This window comes from Ochotona curzoniae, unplaced genomic scaffold (genome assembly GCF_017591425.1).
Source record: "Ochotona curzoniae isolate NIBS_2020 unplaced genomic scaffold, NIBS_Ocur_1.0 contig_4612, whole genome shotgun sequence".
Taxonomy (NCBI): domain Eukaryota; kingdom Metazoa; phylum Chordata; class Mammalia; order Lagomorpha; family Ochotonidae; genus Ochotona; species Ochotona curzoniae.
Window position 1 is genome coordinate 13,736,099 of NW_024466343.1, and position 17,960 is coordinate 13,754,058.

The following is a 17,960-nucleotide window of genomic DNA, read 5'->3' on the forward strand; positions in this document are numbered from 1 at the left end:
TATTGAGGCTTCAAAAACAGTAAACCTTCTGGGGGAAAATATTCAATTTGCATTTTCTTCATGCATTAAATTTGTAGTATTCTTCCAACATTTATTTTGTTATGTTTAGTACAAATGAGGTTGCTGGAATTCAAGATTTAGGGTCATGTTAAATCCCTGGAGCCGCTCAATGTCCAGATCAGTGGTAACAGTAGTGATTATATAAGAAAGCTTGTTGATTGACAACCAGTGTGATAAGGTTAGTAAGCAAAGGAAGATAAAAGAGTTTATTGACAGTGATGCTTGAAAGAAACCAATCTAGAAGTATTTTTTCAGAGCTTGAAATATAGCTGGATTTAACAAAGGCCATCCTAATTTAGACGTTCTCCAACCCACCTCACAGGAAGCGATCAGGTTATCATAGGAATAATCTTAGCTTACATTTATGAATCACTCACTATTTCCAGGCACTAATTTAAACATGTAATGAGGAAAAGAAAATGGAAATTATCTTACACCCTGTTCAACAAATGGTCTTTAGCCTACACAGCTGAAAACAAGTAGCTTATATTCTGGGAATGGATCAACGAATCTCAAACGTGGTGACTTTAGCTATTATTGTAACACAAAATGTTTTCTAAGATAGAGTTCTACTTTACTGTAATGTAGGAAAGTAAACTTCACACCATGAAAAAATTTTTAATTGACAAAAAGTTTGTAGTTGTAGAAGTTCTTTTTCCCAAGCATAGTAACAACATATATAAACAAAATGATACCCATGGAGAAATGGTAAGAAAAACATTTCTTGGTTTAGCTGATTTGATCTGTTCCCTGCAGACTAAAGCTATGGATCTACCAGATTGAGCCTAGTCTTGGCCTTAAATAGTGACTCTAAGTGTTACTATGCACCAGTGTCTCCAACAAGCTTATTCAAAATATAGCTTTTCAAGTTCAGCTACAAGGATTCTGACTAAGCACTTCCAGAATAAAGTTCCGAATTGCCCTTTATGGCAGGAGCAATATGTAATGTGAACAGGTGGTTCAGAGTCTCCTCACAGAGCTCTGTCTTGAATGGTGCCACAATCCCTCCCTTTCCTATGAACCTGAACATCTTCAAGCTTGTTCATGCACATGATCTAATTCCTTAAGTGAATCTGATCAGAATCCATATCAGAAGGACAAATTTTAGCCATCACGTCAATTATTCTTTTAAAAAATGTTTAATACTTAAGCACAGGCAGGCATTCAGCCAGGCAGGTGGAGCTGACTTGGGACGCCCACATTTCATTTCCAAGTACCTCCAGTGGAGTCCTGGCTCAGCTCCAGATTCAGGCTTTCTTCTAACACACATTCTGGTAGGCAGCTGAAAATGATACAGGTAGAAGGGCTTCTGCACCCATGAAGGAAATCTAAATTGAATTTCTAGTTCCTGGTTTTGGTCTTACTCAGCCCTGGACATTGGCAGGCATTTTGGGAATAAACCAGTGAATTGAAGACCTCTTTCTCTCTTCCCCCCTGTTTATTTGAAATAAAAGTATAAAAATGTAAGAATAAAGTAAGTTTCCTTTTTTAAGTTTTTTTTTTTTAATTTTTATTTGAAAGACAGATTTAGAGAAAGAGACAGAAAGATCTCTCATCCGTTGTTTCATTCCCCAAATGGTTGCACAGCTGGGACTAGTTTAGAAGCTAGGCGCCAGGAGCTTCTTTTGGCTCTCCCACATAGGTGCAGGGGCCCAAGCACTTAAGCTGTCCTCCACTGTTTTCCCAGGAAATAGTACATCCAGGACACAAACAAAAGCCTATATGGGATGCCATTACTTGCAGGTAGAGGATTAGCCTATTGAATCACCATGCCAGCTCAACAGTTTATTTATTTTGAAAATATTTAAGCAGATGTAATGCTAACTAATCTTAATTGATCATATATTGAACTGTCACACTGCACTCCATAAATATATATCATTCCATTTTTTAGAGGTCATCAAGATACATTGCTATTTGTTATGAGATCATCTTATATAATATAATCAAGCATCATACACTTAAAACAACTCTTTTCATATGTTTGCCTTTCCCTCCTCCAAAAATAGATTGGTCTCACCTTTTTATAGTTGCCATGGTAGTTGTCCATTTCCCTGGGCTTTCAAATTGAGATTCAGTTTCAAGCATGAGAAAGAATAGTTTGGGTAAATTGGATGTTTATAACACTTTTTATTTAACCTGAAAAGTGGGCAATCAATATGTTTGCCTGGTTGTACAATAGCCAGTTGGACACTAAGCTCTCTTTAAACGAAAGTAGCATAATGAATGGCCAAACCCAGAGAGGTGGGGACCATATGCAAACATTTCTGGCAAAATACAATTAAATTTATTTTAACTTTTATGCAATCCTTTGAAGTACCATCTAGCAAGTATTTCCTTTAAAACTAGTATTTTAAGTGATGGATCCTATTGACTACCAAGACCTAAGCTCATTTCCATTTATGGTGTGGACCACATGTTTTTGCTCACTCACAAAGAGTTAGTCAGGAGAGGAAAAAACACAAATTATCATTAATTCAGCATCAACCTGTCAACATGGAGCACTCCTAATTACTGAACTTCAAGCTACACAATATTCTCCCCAAAGAGTTAACTGCATATCTCTTTGTTTCATCTCCAGAAATGTTTTTGATGACTTTGCAAATGAGTCAACAATTCAGCATAAAGGCATCGGGAGTCACGCGCTGGCATGTTGTGACAGATCACACATTTACAAGGGATTCATCCCATTCTGAAAATGCCTCAACAGCAAACAACAGAGTTAACTGGAATCTAATGTCACGGCCAAAGCAGCCTGAGAGAGACCTGAAACTCCAACTCCTCCCTCTGTGGACAGTTTCTTACTGTGCCATGGAACAGGAGTGACAGACAGAAGATGGCAATGAGACTTCTGGGAACAACCGTTGCTTTGCTCTTCCTTGGCCATTGTGGGTTTCTGAAGGCAGCAATAATATCATGCAGAAATGAGGAAGGCAGAGCTGTGGATTGGTAGGTAAAGAAGAGGTAAGGCGGGGTGCACTCAGCACACTAGCACCCTTGGGCAGGGGAGTGCCCTGTACAAGTCCTACGGAGAATTTCCACCCTATTTCCTCTATTTACAAAGAAAGGAAGTTAACGTACAAACAGGCCAATTTCCCAGGCTAGGATAGGCTGCTGAATGAGAGTGCCTGGCCCCCCTGAGAAAGATCTGAGTAGCCCATCTCCAGCCTGACTCGTTGCTCTCAGCTAGGCAAGGCTGGCAGCCATGGAAACAGGATGGAGGTGACAACTTCTATCAGTTGGTGATTCCCTCTGTTTCCACTGTGGCTTTTCCTGACAGAACTCTCCAGCATCCTTTTAGAGACTGACTCAGGAGAAAGGGCCTAGGACATTTTCTGAAACTGAAGCATGTTTGCCTCTTTGTGGAAACAAGAAGGAAGACATTCTCCCACTCCCACCCCCAGCACTGTTTGACTAACCTTGGTTTGGTTGTTGCAGTGAGTGGGAAGTCACTGGGCTTCTTGTGTAGCATCCAAGACTCTAAACCCAAGAATGCATGATAGTTGTGGGTTCTCTAAAGCCTAGATCCGTTTTTCATTCTTGACATCCTGTTCAGGTTTGCTTTTATACTTTGCATCAAACTCTGTATACATTTACTTCATCTTTGAGCATCTCATGCCAGGTTCTTTTGGAAGTGTGCCAGTGTGAAAGAAATGTTGTTCCTACTCACTGGGAGCTCAGATATGTGGGGAGGAACAGGTAGAGCATTAAGGGGCATAGATTCCAGAAGGTTTCTCTGAGAAAATTATTTTGAGTTACTTTTATACGAGCATTCAACACATGGTTAGAACAAGAAGATACAAAGTATTTCAAGATAATGGAGGAAAAATGAGAGAACAGAAATGAGGAGCAATCTGGGAAGTCTAGAGCTGCTGGAACTGTGTGAGAACATGTGTGAGGCTATCAGGTGAGGCTAGAAAGGCAAGTGACAGCTAGGTCATAAAGTGCTTCCTGTGCGGAGCTGTGGGGTTTGGACATGATATGGAAGGGGAGCTACAGAAGGACAGGAAGCAGGAACACGATGTGGTGAGAACTGCATGGTTGGAAGCCCACTGGCCTAGAGACTAAGGGGACTTGATTAACATTGCAGAGTGCAGTGATGGTGGACACAGAGGAGGAGGAAACGTTGAGAAGACTTGGGAGTTGGTGAGTTGCTGAAGGTGAAACAAAGGGAAATGTGGATGATGACTTCCAAACTTCTGGCTTGTGGAACTATGTAGACATGTTCCCTAGCAGCTGGGGATGGGCAGACTTTGAGCAGAGCATCAATTTTGTGTAAAAATGTGTAGTTAAAGGTTTCTGGCAATTTTTGTGTTTAGGTTTCTCTGAACCTCTTCAGGGAGGCCTGAACTAGAACATGATTCCAGGGTTTTCAGTCTATTATTGCGAACAGTCACTTAGGGAAAACACTTATAAATGCTGTTCTCAACTATGTGCGTGACGCACTGATAATTCAGCAGCCTTTTAGTGGCATGCCATCAAACTGTGATAGACATGTGTTCATTTTTACCACATCACAACAGACATGTTACTTAGTAATATCTATAAGAGACAATATAAGCAATATGTTGCCTAGCTACTACAAGTGCCTTGGGGAATTAAAGAACAGAAACCATCAAATTAACACCAAAGGATTTCAGATTACTGTGCCTGGTGAGGACCTAGCCTTGCAAGCAAGACAGTAAAGCATGGCAGGAGAGAATTGACTGAAACAAGGGTGCAGTACTGAAAGAACCCAATGAAGAATCTGGTGCTGCATACTGTTATATAGTGTTATTTTAATGTATGATAGTTCTTGGTAGACTGTGAGTATTCATGGGTTCATGATGAAGCACCCAATTAGTTAATATTGGCTAAAACAGCGACTCTTAGCTACAGGACTTTTTACACTGTCAGAACTTGTGGAAACTTCTGCCTTCTAATTGGGGGAGGCCAGCAGTCCACAATACATAGAAAAGCTTCCACAACAGAGAATGATCTGGTTCAAAATGCAAGTGGAGCACACTGAGAACCCCTGGACTATAAGATCCATGGGTGAACGAATGAATGCTAAAAATGCCCACCCATCTCCCCTCCACGTAACATCCAAAGGAGCTATATATACAGGACACATTAATGAAGGAAAGGAAAAGGATTAGTTAGTTGTTCCTGACTCTCAATCATGTTTAATGTTCTAATAATGGAATTGAAGATCACGATTGAGGTAGAAAGTCCTTTGTGCCTGCATGTACCTTCGAGATCAAAAGTTGCAGAACAGGACTTATGGCAGAATAAAAGCTAGGGTGTCTTCATGTCACAGATAGGTCATGGCCTTTCCTCGCTGCAGCCACTTAGGCTGTGGAAGCAACAACAACAAAAAATCCACTTTCCATGTACACGTGCTTTCCCTTTTGTGTGAAGAGATAGGTGATTTGAGCAAACCCTTCTTCTTAGAGGCCATCTGTGAAGTTTACACTAGAGGCAAATTTAAGAGTTTGACACAATGACAGCCAACAGGAAAAGTCAACAAATGTTAGTAATTAGTGATCATTTTCTTTCTTAGGTTTATATTTTACAAGCTACCTAAAACGCAAGACAAGGAAGATAGAAAGACAGGTTTAGAATACCTGTACCTGGACTCTACAACTAAAAGCTGGAGGAGAAGTAAGCAATTGATGAATACTACCATGAGTGTTTTGGGACGAACGCTGCAACAGCTATATGAAGCATATGCCTCTGAGGTATGGGAGACTTTATCATAAGATGCTTAAAACAGAATTCAAAGTTTCTAAAATATCCATGGAAGCTTATTTTACCACATAATTCTCAACCCCAGTAATTTGAAGTAAGCAGGCCTAATGTCAGCCAAGAACAACTATGTGAATCAATCTGATGGATGACTTGGGAAATAGTCATCTTCCTCTACAACAGTGCCAAATCATCAGTACATTTGGCATCGCATCCGGTGATATCACTAGCTGAGGTGTGAGCTAATCATATATATTAAAGTATTCTGGCTGCCAATTTTTGTGCCAATTCAATTCATTCAGTGCTTGATGACCTATCCACCTGAAAGAAATAGGAAGGTTAACCCTCTGCTGCCCCAAGGTTCCACAGAGCTGTGACCAACACGCATGAGTTACAGATTGTTTATGCTATGGTGTTGATGAGTAGTGACGATCCAAGGTTAGGGTATTTCTTTTAATTAATTATTTTCAAAACAATAGGTGATTAGTTAGAGTGCTACTTCTGTGCTCTTAAACTGCAATCTGGACTTCATCAGGCAATGAGTTAACTAGCCAAAGAGCGCTAGGTAGGTAGTCCTGCTGAGAGCTGCCCAACCGTCCAAGTACTGTCTGTTGTTCAATGACTAGATACTGCTTTCCAAACAAGGGTGACAAGGTAAAAAACTAGTAACATCCAGTCTTACAACCATATGCATGTCCTAAAAATAAATTATGAAGAAGTAAATACATAAAATGACTTCATTTCTACAATATGCTGAGTTCTGGCATAGCCTTTACACCTGTCAAGCAATGCAACATCCAGAGTAGCATTTTCACCTCCAGCACTACTACACACGGGAATCTCAGGACTTACTGCAAATATGCAGGAAGCTGCCCCTGTGCATGGTAGTGCTCATTGTGTTCATGAGACATGAAGTTCAAACTTTAGTACCAAGTTTCAAAGTTAAAACTGGCTTGTAGCCTGTTGGAGTCCATATGATGTGTTAAATACTCTTCTAAATGTTTTAAAAATTATTTACTGTGGGAGCCAGTAGTGTAAAGCAATGGCTTATCCAGCCCCCAAAAACAGTGCCCCAAAACAGTGTATATGGGCACATGTGCTTGGCCCTCTGCACCTATGTGGAACACACAAGTGAAGTGCCTGACTTCTGGCTTCCGGATGGCCCATGCCTGGCCATTATGACCTTTTACAGAGTGGACAAATGGATGCAAGATATCTCTTTCTTCCTGTTTTTGTAATTCTTTCAAATAAATAAGTCTTTGAACAGTTACTTGGTCTCAACTACAGCTCTGTTTAAAACAGAGTATTACAGAAAATCAAAATGGCCTGTAGCTGATTGTGCCTCCTAAGGCTGCAGTTGTGAATCAAAGCCATGACCCATGAGTGAGACAAGACATGTTGCATTGTTCTTTCCTCCATCACAGGGATTGCAGAGGGAGGGAAAAGGAAAGGTGACTTTGGAAAGCTTCTGTCCTTGACGTTAGCTGGAGTACATAGCTCTGTTTGGCAGAATACAAAGTTAGCTCCAGGGTCAAGGAAGGAGGAAGAACTAAACTAGTCCACAAAATAAAAAAATTAAAACATTTTAAAACAGGAACAACTAAAAAATGTAAGAAACACAAAGGGAGACTGGAATAGAACATCGTGGCAAAATAATTGAGGACATGCTATACCCAAATATGCCAAATTGGTATGTTAATTATTTCAAGACAAAATTCCCCAAGTAACTACAGCTTCAGAAAGGACCACTTGCTTGTTACTTCCTAAATGTCAGCCACAAAGATTCTTTGAGAAGGAATATCCACCATGTTCCAAGATCAGAAAACAACCTTGGTCAGCAGAGATTGATAACCAGAGTGGCAATGAGCCCTATCTTTCACTGTGTTCTACACACCCTTTCTGATGTATCTCTTCATCACATTCTTAGAATTTACTACCCTAGTCCAGAGAGCCAATTTTTTTTTCTGTCACTCCTTCACACTTATTGTTCTTTGTCCAAAAAGTGTAAAAGCATCATAATTTGATTATTTCTTAAACTTCACTCTTTTGTGAGGATCCTTACGTACCTGTAAATTTAATAAAATGTCTGCACTTTTTTCTTATCAATCAATTCTTACATTAAATGAATTTCTAGATGGAGCAACAGAGTCTGCATCAGAGCTTGGGAGTATAGGAGGGGCTAGTAGATATCTCTTCTGACTCTGTAGTGGAGGTGTAAAACTATTAAATGCTTCTTACTTACCGTAAAGTCCACTTACACACAGTGCCATGACTGATTGGTTATGGGTAAAAAATGAAATGAAAGGGGCTGATTTCCATGTCTTATAGACATGGAACTTGGAACCAAAAAAGAAAGCAACATCAGTGAGCAACATCCAGTTACAACTGAGAGTTCTTTGGAAGCTAAACTGTTTACCAGCAATAACAGCAGTATCCAAATTCCACTATTTGCTGGCCTGAAATTGAACTTCTAACAGAGTGGCATGCAAAGTCAGACCAACTGATTTTAAATATAAATGTTTTAAATACAAATGTCAAGGTGAGAGATTAATAGTTTGATGTCACTTATAATTGCTCATTTCTATTCCATTTGCAAATAAGAACATCCCATACATCTTCTTACTAACAGTTCTCAAACTGTGTCTATTGTACACTATGTACACACGAGTATAGTCATTGCTAGACTGAGGAACAGAGGTTATGTTCCTCTTATTCAACACACAACAGTCACAACAATATCCACCATATGTGTGAAAAGAACAACATTGTGCAAAGGTACACAGCTGCATCACCCTGTAATTAAGGCACATGATCTCTTCCCACCAAGTCTACATGCAACACATTTGCCCCTAGTTTACTGCTATAGTCATGACTGGAATAATAAATTATATTAGAAGCATAAACTTGTTCACCAACATTTTTCACTCCCTTCACACTGCACCCTGAAGGCACACAAATGGCCTCATTACCACATGCAATGTCCATGGCTTATAGAATAACTGTCAGTTTTCTCCACTGAGCATGATACAAATGCCATTCTGTAGCTGTGATCAATTCAGGAAAATGAAGTTGATGAAACAGCTTATTTACTGAATATGCCTAAGCAGCACTATATAGACTATTGTACATTGTAAAATTATGTCAGTAAGATTAAGTAACTATAAGAGACTTAATTACTAGTTTGTTGGTTTTTCTCTGAGAGAAAGGGGGCTCTTTTTTACAAGGAAAAGGGCTGTCCTTTTCTGCTTTTAGTATGCCACTGATTTTTTTTAATATCAACATTATTGAAATCCTTATAAGTCATTGCATCATGACACAACTGAAATGGAACCACCTAGAACAACTGTAAGTTTCCAAAACATGGCAAAGACACTATCAAAACAATGCTTTCATTTTGACTCAGAGATTTGGCCAACTCTTTGCAGAAATTACGTGTATTTTACTTTACCAGAGGAAATCCAACATCACACATAAAAGTTCACCACAGTTTCCAAGTAGAACTGTCAAATTGGAAAACAAAATGACCCTGAGAAACTGAACACAGAAAAGTCATCCAACGTGCAGAGGGGAGGAGGGAAGAAGTTGGGAAAACTTAACTGAGCACAGTGCTGTGACCAAACAGTGGTGCAACAAAGAGGAAGAAGAAATAAGATCCTGACAGCCAGTTCTACCATGTGCTGTAATGTCAGTGATGCCAGTGCGCGGGCAAGGGGCAGAAGTGTAATCCTTGGCTGACTGTTTCTACTTTTCCAGAACAAATCATTTATTGTGTACAGGTTTCTTGTCCAGAAATCTCGTTCCAATGCAATCAAGAGAAAATGGAAAATCACCTTTGCCACAATCACGATTCATAAGGCTGTTGTTACATGAGTCACAAGCATGCATGTTTGAAAACTGACTTCCTTTCTTCCTCTTTTCTGCAAGCACAGGGTTCACATTGATAAATGAATTACTTCTCATGTGTATTAATCAAAGTTCTGGATTGCAGGCTGGTTAACTGCTGGAAATGTTGTGAGCATTTGAGAGTGGAAGAATTACACCATTATAACCCTGATATATCTCTACAGAGTAACCATACGGCCTATCTAATATATAATGATGGCATCCCTAAATCTATGAATTACAGCAGAAAGTACGGACACTCCAAAGGTATGTCAAAGGTTGTTGGTTTCTCTTTCCTACTGAAAATGAACATTTTATTAAATATTTCATCTTCAGTAGCCTCATACCAAAAAAAAAATGGTTTTCTTTTTCGTGGTTTGTTATGATTTATGAAAATATGATTTCCATATCACAGACTACAACTATTTACTTTGACTTGGAAATCCCCTCTTCAGGAACCACATGTTATTTCTTATTTTTAAATAAATACTTTAGAGCACAAATCCAACTTCTGACAATTGAGAATACCCACATATGTGTGTTTTTGTATATATACTCAAACACACAAATACATGTACAACTCAACCAGTCATATATGTATGTATATATATGTATGTGTATAAGTGTGTATGGAGAGTGTACACTTTTTACTCAGGCTAAGTTACTATTTACAATGAGTAAAACTCATTCTTCTTTTTTTTTTTTTCAATTTTTTTTTTTAAGATTTATTTTTATTATTTTTTCATTGGAAAGGCGGATATACAGAGAGGAGAGACAGAGAGGAAGATCTTCTGTCCGATGATTCACTCCCCAAGTGAGCGCAACGGGCCGATACTATGCCAGTCCGGAGCCAGGAGCCTCTTCTGGGTCTCCCACGCGGGTGCAGGGTCCCAAAGCTTTGGGCCGTCCTCGACTGCTTTCCCAGGCCACAGGCAGGGAGCTGGAAGGGAAGCGGGGCTGCCGGGATTAGAACCGGCACCCATATGGGATCCCGGGCGTGCAAGGCGAAGACCTTTAACCACTTGTGCCACTGCACCGGGCCCAAAACTCATTCTTCTTAATGTAAAAATGCTTAAAAGCACCATTAAGTTGCATTATATAGCATTAATTTGCTATGTATATGTTGTTCTATGTTATTATATGTAATGTTTTAATTACATTAATTTATAAATTTCCTATTTATAAATTATAATAATTTAGAGCTCATAAATTAATATTAGCTTGTGCATTATAGAAAATTCGAAAAGCAGATAACATAAAAACCGTGATCCTAATATGCACTAGATAAGTGTATTTGATTCTTTCTCCTTTTTATAAAATGTATTTCTTAAAGCATTTTATGAAACAAGTCTAATGGCTATTTTTGAGCATTTTTTCCAACTTTCCATGGCAACACACATTCTTCAGAAGATCCTAAATTCAAACATTTTTGGAAGCAAAGTGGATGGAAGTAGCAGGTGACTGGAGGATATACACACTTGAAAGGAGGCAACTATTTCTCACTTGTCTTACAGGGATGAGATTTCTTAGGAGATGCTAAAAATTAGTATTTTTGGAAAACTGCCCCAATTTTTATATGTTGGCAACAAATTTAAAGATTTGAAATTGCTCTGCAAGTCTAGCAATGTATACGTGTGGGCTGGATCTGTCCCATGAGCTGCCGGTTTGCAATTTGATTAGGAATGTTATCTGCATTAGCTATCAGAGATCTTGAAACTAGAAGATTTTTAGTGGCCCTATTTACATGGAATGCAACAATTATAATAACATGCCACATGCTCCATTCTTTCATCCAACAACTTCCAACCATTTGTACTGCTTCCCTTTATTGTCTGCCACAAGGGTTTGGAAATATGCTAGAAAGAGGATGGGGTTTAATGTCACGGGGGAGTAGGGCAGGTTGGTTCTTTTGCCAACAGCTGCTCTAACATGTTACGACACTCAACACAGAAGTTTGGATAGAGTCCTTGAAGGCCATCCAGCCCCATTAAGCAACAGGACTTTCAACATTTTCCTCTTCTACATGGGCCTAGAATCTATTTCCATAAAAAAAAAACCAATAAGCATGGTTAGAGTATGCTTTTTGGGAAAGAAATAACTAATAGAAATTTGGTTTCCATGCTAATAACAAAGTAAATATGAATGCATTGGCTTTAAAATCCACTAAGTTGTATGGCCACATGCAAACTGGAAAGTCTGATTACCATACCAAACCTACCCTGATAGATCTGCCGACATGAAGATACCTGTGGGTACATGTTGCTCATGGTTCTTCTTTCCATCTCACAAAAGTAATGAAAACTTTTCTGATTATTTTCTTTTATGGTTCTTGTGCTATTTTGCTCCCGAGATTTTTCTAAGCATAATTGACTAGGATGCTTTAGGAAGGCTTCGTGTTTTCACTCATTGCTTGTGGAATTGGGTGACTCCTCTGGCAGTTAATAAGCATTGATTTCTCCAAATAAAATCCTACGGGTACATTTCTTCATTTCACATTTAATTTTTAAATTCTGTTTCCAAGCTGGTGTTTGAAACTAGCTTAGCTGCTCAGCAGTAAAGACACTATCTGAAGCTTGCCAGTTGACTGTATAGTTAAACAAGGTCAAATTCCAATTTAGCAAGTTTGCATTCTGCCAAAACAAATTTTCCTTGTGGTTTCAACATAAAATTCCCCTTCAGTGTTCACAGGATGGCTGCCCAGGCCCCCATTTTATGGTGACTTATTATTGGTAATGGAGCAACATGATGCGTACCTGAATTATTTTTGAAATCTTTGAAACACAAGCGTGGTCCTCATGATTATTAGCTTAATAAAACATTAGCCTGAAGCATAAACAGACTTGCATGCTGCAGCTTTGAACCCTACTTTAAAAGGAGCTTTTTCTTTCTGATGTATCTGTGGACTATGTCTTTGGTAGGTTTACTGCTGTGGAACAGAGTCCAGGGATTCTGGCTGATTCATTCTATTCCTCGGTTTCCTCCCATTCCGGAAGAAGGCTATGCTTATCCACCCTCGGGGAAACGAAATGGACAAAGCGGCATCTGCATCACTTTCAAGCACCACCAGTATGAAACCATAGGTGGGGGGAAAAAAAGAAAAAGAAAAGAAAGCAAGATCAAAAAAGGGATTTGAAATAAATATGTCCCTTTGTTTTTTCATCTACATAGGGACTGCCTCATAGGTACATTGGGCTTTGTCATGATGAGACAGTAGGAAGGTTCACTTACTGGGTTTCAGATGCTGGGGTAGCAATCAAGTCACTGAACTGAATGGGGCACTACTTTCAACTGTATTCAGGGGCCAGGCAGATAACCAAAAAGCAAACTAGACAGATATTGCATGGAAAGTGGGGAGAGTGCAAAACTAGGATGTGGACTCCTGTTTAGCTCATAGAGGCTTCTGCTTCATGACATCGTATCTGTACAGGGAAACAGGCCTAACAATTACAGGTATTGAGGATTCTACAAGAACACAGAAATAGGATAAAGAGATCAATCGAGATTATTTTCTTTATTTTAAATTTTTATTTTCATTTTCAGTCATTTTTAACAAATTTAATGTGATTTATAGACACAATTCTAAAAACATAATGTTAATCCAGATTTTTTAAATGTAGGTTCAATCTTTTTATTTAATTTTGCATTTCACGTTGTCTGTACAGACAATATAGCACTTCTTTGCCAGGTGATCTTATGGGAGCTCAAGCTCAAAAAATAAAATTAGATTCAGAAAACTAATGTGGAAAAAAAGCAACACTGTTACTATTTAGCCAATCACTTTTTACTGAGGTAGTTGCATAATAATGTTGAAGAGTAGCTTGTATCTAGATGTTGGACCCTTAGAAAAGTTTTCTCATCAAATTTCCACCTTTTGGTAAGACTCACTGATGCTCTCACCTAAGTCAAGCTCTACTCTAACCAGTAGAGCTCAACAAATAATAGGAGAGCAAAACAACATGGAAATTAAGTATACATGCTGATAAGCTGATAATTCTTGATGCTGGATGATACAAGGAGCATTATATTTTTGTATGTGTAAATATGGGAGAAAAAATATGACCTCCAAGATCAAATTACGTGACTTTGCTTATCAACTGCATCAGTCACAAGTTTTATTATAACATTTGGCAAAACTCTCATCTAATCAATCTATAAAATGAGGGAAATTATAACAACAGAATTTACCTAATAAAATGTATATGAAGATTAAGTAAGTAAACTCAGATAAAACTCACAAAGCCAACTCACAAAAAGGAGGTGATGCTCATTGGGTATAGGTTATTTTAACCAAAAGTAACTTAAAAGCTGTTACTTTAAAGAAAGCACTGAAAAACAATACCCCAAATTAGTTTGAGCATTTGCTGTCAAACCCCCAAGTTGGGTCCACCTACCCAATGTGCAAAATGTCAATCATCAGGGTGGAGGGAGAAATTGGTTATTTATTACAAAGTGCAGAGCTATGAGTTGAGCAGCTGTTACTCACTCCCAGGCTCCTCAAGGAGTTAGAGGTGACGGTCCTTATAAACTGGAGTTGAGATGAGAGGTGCATTTCCAGTCCTGTGTAAGTTCCTGGGGTTAGTGGTGCTCACGACCTTTCTTCGATTGGCCAGAGCTGCTGTATTATTTAGGGAATTTTTATCATGACCAGGTGGGTTGCAGTTGAGCTGAAGATTATAAAAGTAGTAGTTACCCTTTTGCCCCAGACTTGGAATTTCCCTTCCTAGACCTGGAATTTTCTCACACAAACCGCATGGAATAAAAATGACTAACACAGGTCTATCTATTGGAGAAAGAAATGACTTGTTGAGTCCAGTGATTACAGCCTTGTAGGGCCAGCTGTACAACTCTCTTGACTCAGTGAATTTGTTTTGATAAAGGACACCCAAGGACACCTTGAGCTAAGACAGACAGATGAAAGGCTGAATCCTGCTTTTGCATTATAGGAGTTCAGTCTCTGTGAGAATGTGTTGGAGTTTGTTTCTTTTTCTTTTTCTTAATCCAGAACACAGCATGTAATAATACCAAAACGTATTTCTATTTGCATCTAAATTCTCAAAATTTCTTTATTATTTCTGGATTCAGCTTCTCAGCTTCTGATCTACAACCCAAACATCTATAGCTGCTCCATCCCAGCTGCCTTTCTTCAGGAGTTCATCCACATGTCCCAGCTTTGCAAGACGTCCAGCTCCTCCGAGATCCCTGTCCAACACCTGGCCACACTTCAGTCAGCCCAGGGACACAATTTTCTCCATTTTGCAAAGTCTGATTCTTTTCTTGATGGTATGAAAATGCATTACCAAAAAATATGCAGTACAACTCTGCTGTTAGACTCACTAAGGATTGCTTGAAGGAAATGTTCTGATTGGGGGCATGGGGTGGGATTCAGTTTAAAAAAAAAAAAGGAAGAAAGAAAAAGAAAGAAAAGAGGAAATGTGAAGGATAAGGAATAATGAAGTCAAGGATCAATTCAAACATTTGCCTTCTCCATTTGAAAATCAGGGTTCCTGACCCAGCCACAAAGCTCCTCCTGGAGCTAGGATCCCAACCACTACTCTTCTTCCATTCTATGAACAATTAATTTAAGCCTTCCTTGTTCTCAAATCATTTCTAGTACCTAGCCTCCCTCACTGACAGAGAACATAGATCAGTAGGAAGGAATCTCTCTAATGTCTTCCCCTACCCCTGCAACATTCTGATCAGTTTTCATTGCTAATTACCACATGTCTCCATGACAGTAATGTGCCCCTGGGCTCTGTATCTACCTCGGCCTTGAATATATAATGTGTGACCTAGTCTGACACTGCTTCGAATGCGCCATTCTGCTGATTCTTTCTTGGTAACATACAACCATGATTGACTGCTCCTTCAGTTCTAAAATCGCTGTATCTCTGTATTTTTTTTTTCCTTAAGTTTCTTTTCAAAAAGCTAGTAAGGGCATTCACCTGCTTGGTGTTCTCTCATTGAAGTCTTGTTTCTGTCTGTGAATAATCCAGTCTCCAATCACCAACAGTTGCCTCAGATAATTTCTTATCTTCTTGCCCTATTTGACCCTTTCTTCCTCTATCTGTTGAATGGAATGTACTGGAGGACTGCTATTTTATGAGTCCTTTACTGAACACTAGGTTTCCCAAAATTAATAGGAAAGAAAAAGCCTCTAGAGACAGATTTTTTGGCTTATCATTTATGATACCTGCATTCCATGGCATAGTTTCTGCATTTGAATCCTAGCCCTACATATCATCTAAAATGCATTTGTCCTGAGTGAAGGTTCCTGTTAATGCAGACCCCTGGAAGGGGATCCACTGAAGGAAGTGGTGATAGCTCAGGTAGTTAGGTTTCTGCTGCCCAAGTTTGGTTTCTACCACAGACCAACCTCAACCATTGCTTGTCTGTAGGAACCCTACAGACAATAGGCTTGTCTTTGACCCTTCTCTCTTCCTCTGTCGCTTCCCTCCTCTGACTCTCAAATAAAATCTTTTTTAAAATCTGCAGAATTTGGCACTGTTGAAATCATCACCTTTCTGAAATGCTTCCCTGTCTGATTTTGGCCTCCCCCTACCCAGCCCTCACTTTCTTTAATTCTCCTTGGCAGGTAGACCTCCTCTGCTCATTAGGTGACATAGTTGCCATGACATCCTCTAGCCCTTCTTTCACTCTGCAGTCTCATGCTTGGTAGTTCCAGTGAGATCTCAGGTGATCCCCAATTCTGACTCTCTGAGACCTCTGCACTGCCTGATGTACTCAACAGTGAAGGGAGCATTTCCTTGTGGAGGTGGTACAATCATGTCAAATCTATCAAGCTAGGCTCATCTCACCATCACCATCACCCCCGGAGTGTTATTTTTTTCATGCTCTACATGCTTTACCAGACATTCTAGATCCCTTATTTATCTCAATCCTCTGTGAAGTAATAAAATTCAGTCAATCCCAGATTCTGTAGGACTAAAACATTTACCTTGTTCCAACTTCTCTGCTACAGATAAGTCCACCCCATTTGTATTAGCTTCAGGAGATTATGCTTTTCTTACCTCCTTTGTAACTTATCCCCCCAATCATCCTACATATCACTTTTTAATTGATTACCATCAGTTTCTGTTATTTACTAACATATCATAAAAACCGCCCCCATTTATTTTAAGAAAATCAAAATACAATCCATTTTAGCATGGCTTACCAAGATCCCCAGAAACTAACCCCTATTTCAGAGCCATGAATTCCCCAAGTGAAATGATTACTTCTCTAGGTCTATTCCTTCCAAAGGTCTTTTCAGGGCAAAAGGAAGTATCACTCCCTTGACTATATGGAACAAAAAACAGCCACAGACACCAATCTCATCACAGTAAAGATAAAAATAATGCTTATTTTCATATCATTTTAGCAATTGGAAAAAACTATCCCACTCACTATCTTAAGCATATTGTTATTATTGTGCATATGCCACCCATGTCTTAGGTGGGGAAGATGATTTCCACTCCCGAGGATATATTTAGGGACTGTCTCAGTGTAACCACCATCCTCACTGTTTTTCTCCTCCTAAATCCTAGACATCTTTGCAGGCTGGATGGCTCAACATTTGAAGACACACTTGCTAACAGAAACCTGGCAGCGAAAAAGACAAGAGCTTCCCTCAAACTGCTCCCTTCCTTACCATGTCTACAACATCAAAGCAATTAAGATATCACAGCAATCTTACTTCAGTTCTTATCAGGATCATGCCAAATGGTGTGTTTCCCAAAAAAGCACAAGAAAACACTGGACATGTATCGGAGACCTTAACCGGAGCCCACACCAGGCCCTCCGAAGTGGAGGATTCATTTGTACCCAGAATCAACATATTTATAAAGCATTTCAAGGACTAGTTTTGTATCATGAGAACTGTAACTAAAAGCATATTATCATTGCAAACACTGATATTAGGTCATCTTCCATTGGACTCATTCTTTATGTACTACAAGCAATAATCCACAAGTCATCAAATAAAACAAATTTATTCTGCTTTTACTTTATCTTCCAATTGGTGGTGATTTATCTACGTTGCATTTATGTATACAGCTTTTTATAAATAAGTAAAATGAGAATAGAGAAATGGAATGTTTTCTAAATTAGCCAACTCCAATTGTTCATGTGTTTGTATTGCCTGTACAGATCACAGCTTAAAATTCATTCTCTTCCCAAAGACTTTTTTTCCCAAGACTTTAAGGAAAAAGCAGGTCTCTCTCTACACCTTCAAACTGTTTGGTCATAGACCTTCTAAGGCTTTTTCTCTTTGATTTAGAGTTAAGTCTTTATCT

General features: G+C 39.0%; 2 protein-coding genes across 10 annotated transcripts in view; one reads left to right on the forward strand and one right to left on the reverse strand.

Moving 5' to 3' along the window:
• Positions 1 to 2,195, reverse strand: part of LOC121160995 (uricase) — a 45,447-nt gene extending 43,252 nt beyond the window's left edge. The window contains exon 1 of the mRNA XM_040987224.1: positions 2,081 to 2,195. Coding sequence (XP_040843158.1) covers positions 2,081 to 2,110 — 30 coding nt within the window. The 5' untranslated portion in view covers positions 2,111 to 2,195. The remainder of the gene's footprint in view (positions 1 to 2,080) is intronic.
• A 498-nt stretch (positions 2,196 to 2,693) lies between these two features.
• DNASE2B (deoxyribonuclease 2 beta) lies at positions 2,694 to 17,669 on the forward strand. 9 transcript variants are annotated; one of them, XM_040987227.1, is made up of 6 exons: positions 2,694 to 3,009; positions 5,603 to 5,780; positions 9,855 to 9,936; positions 12,654 to 12,749; positions 14,752 to 14,949; positions 17,214 to 17,669. In XM_040987227.1, the coding sequence occupies exons 1-6, from the start codon at positions 2,897 to 2,899 to the stop codon at positions 17,552 to 17,554; spliced, it is 1,008 nt and encodes a 335-aa protein (XP_040843161.1). In that variant the 5' UTR covers positions 2,694 to 2,896; the 3' UTR covers positions 17,555 to 17,669. The 9 variants fall into 9 exon arrangements, with proteins under 9 accessions (XP_040843161.1, XP_040843162.1, XP_040843159.1 ...); XM_040987225.1 differs by having other exon boundaries at positions 2,695 to 3,009; positions 12,588 to 12,749; XM_040987231.1 differs by having other exon boundaries at positions 2,916 to 3,024; positions 12,588 to 12,749.
• Positions 17,670 to 17,960: the final 291 nt, after the last annotated feature.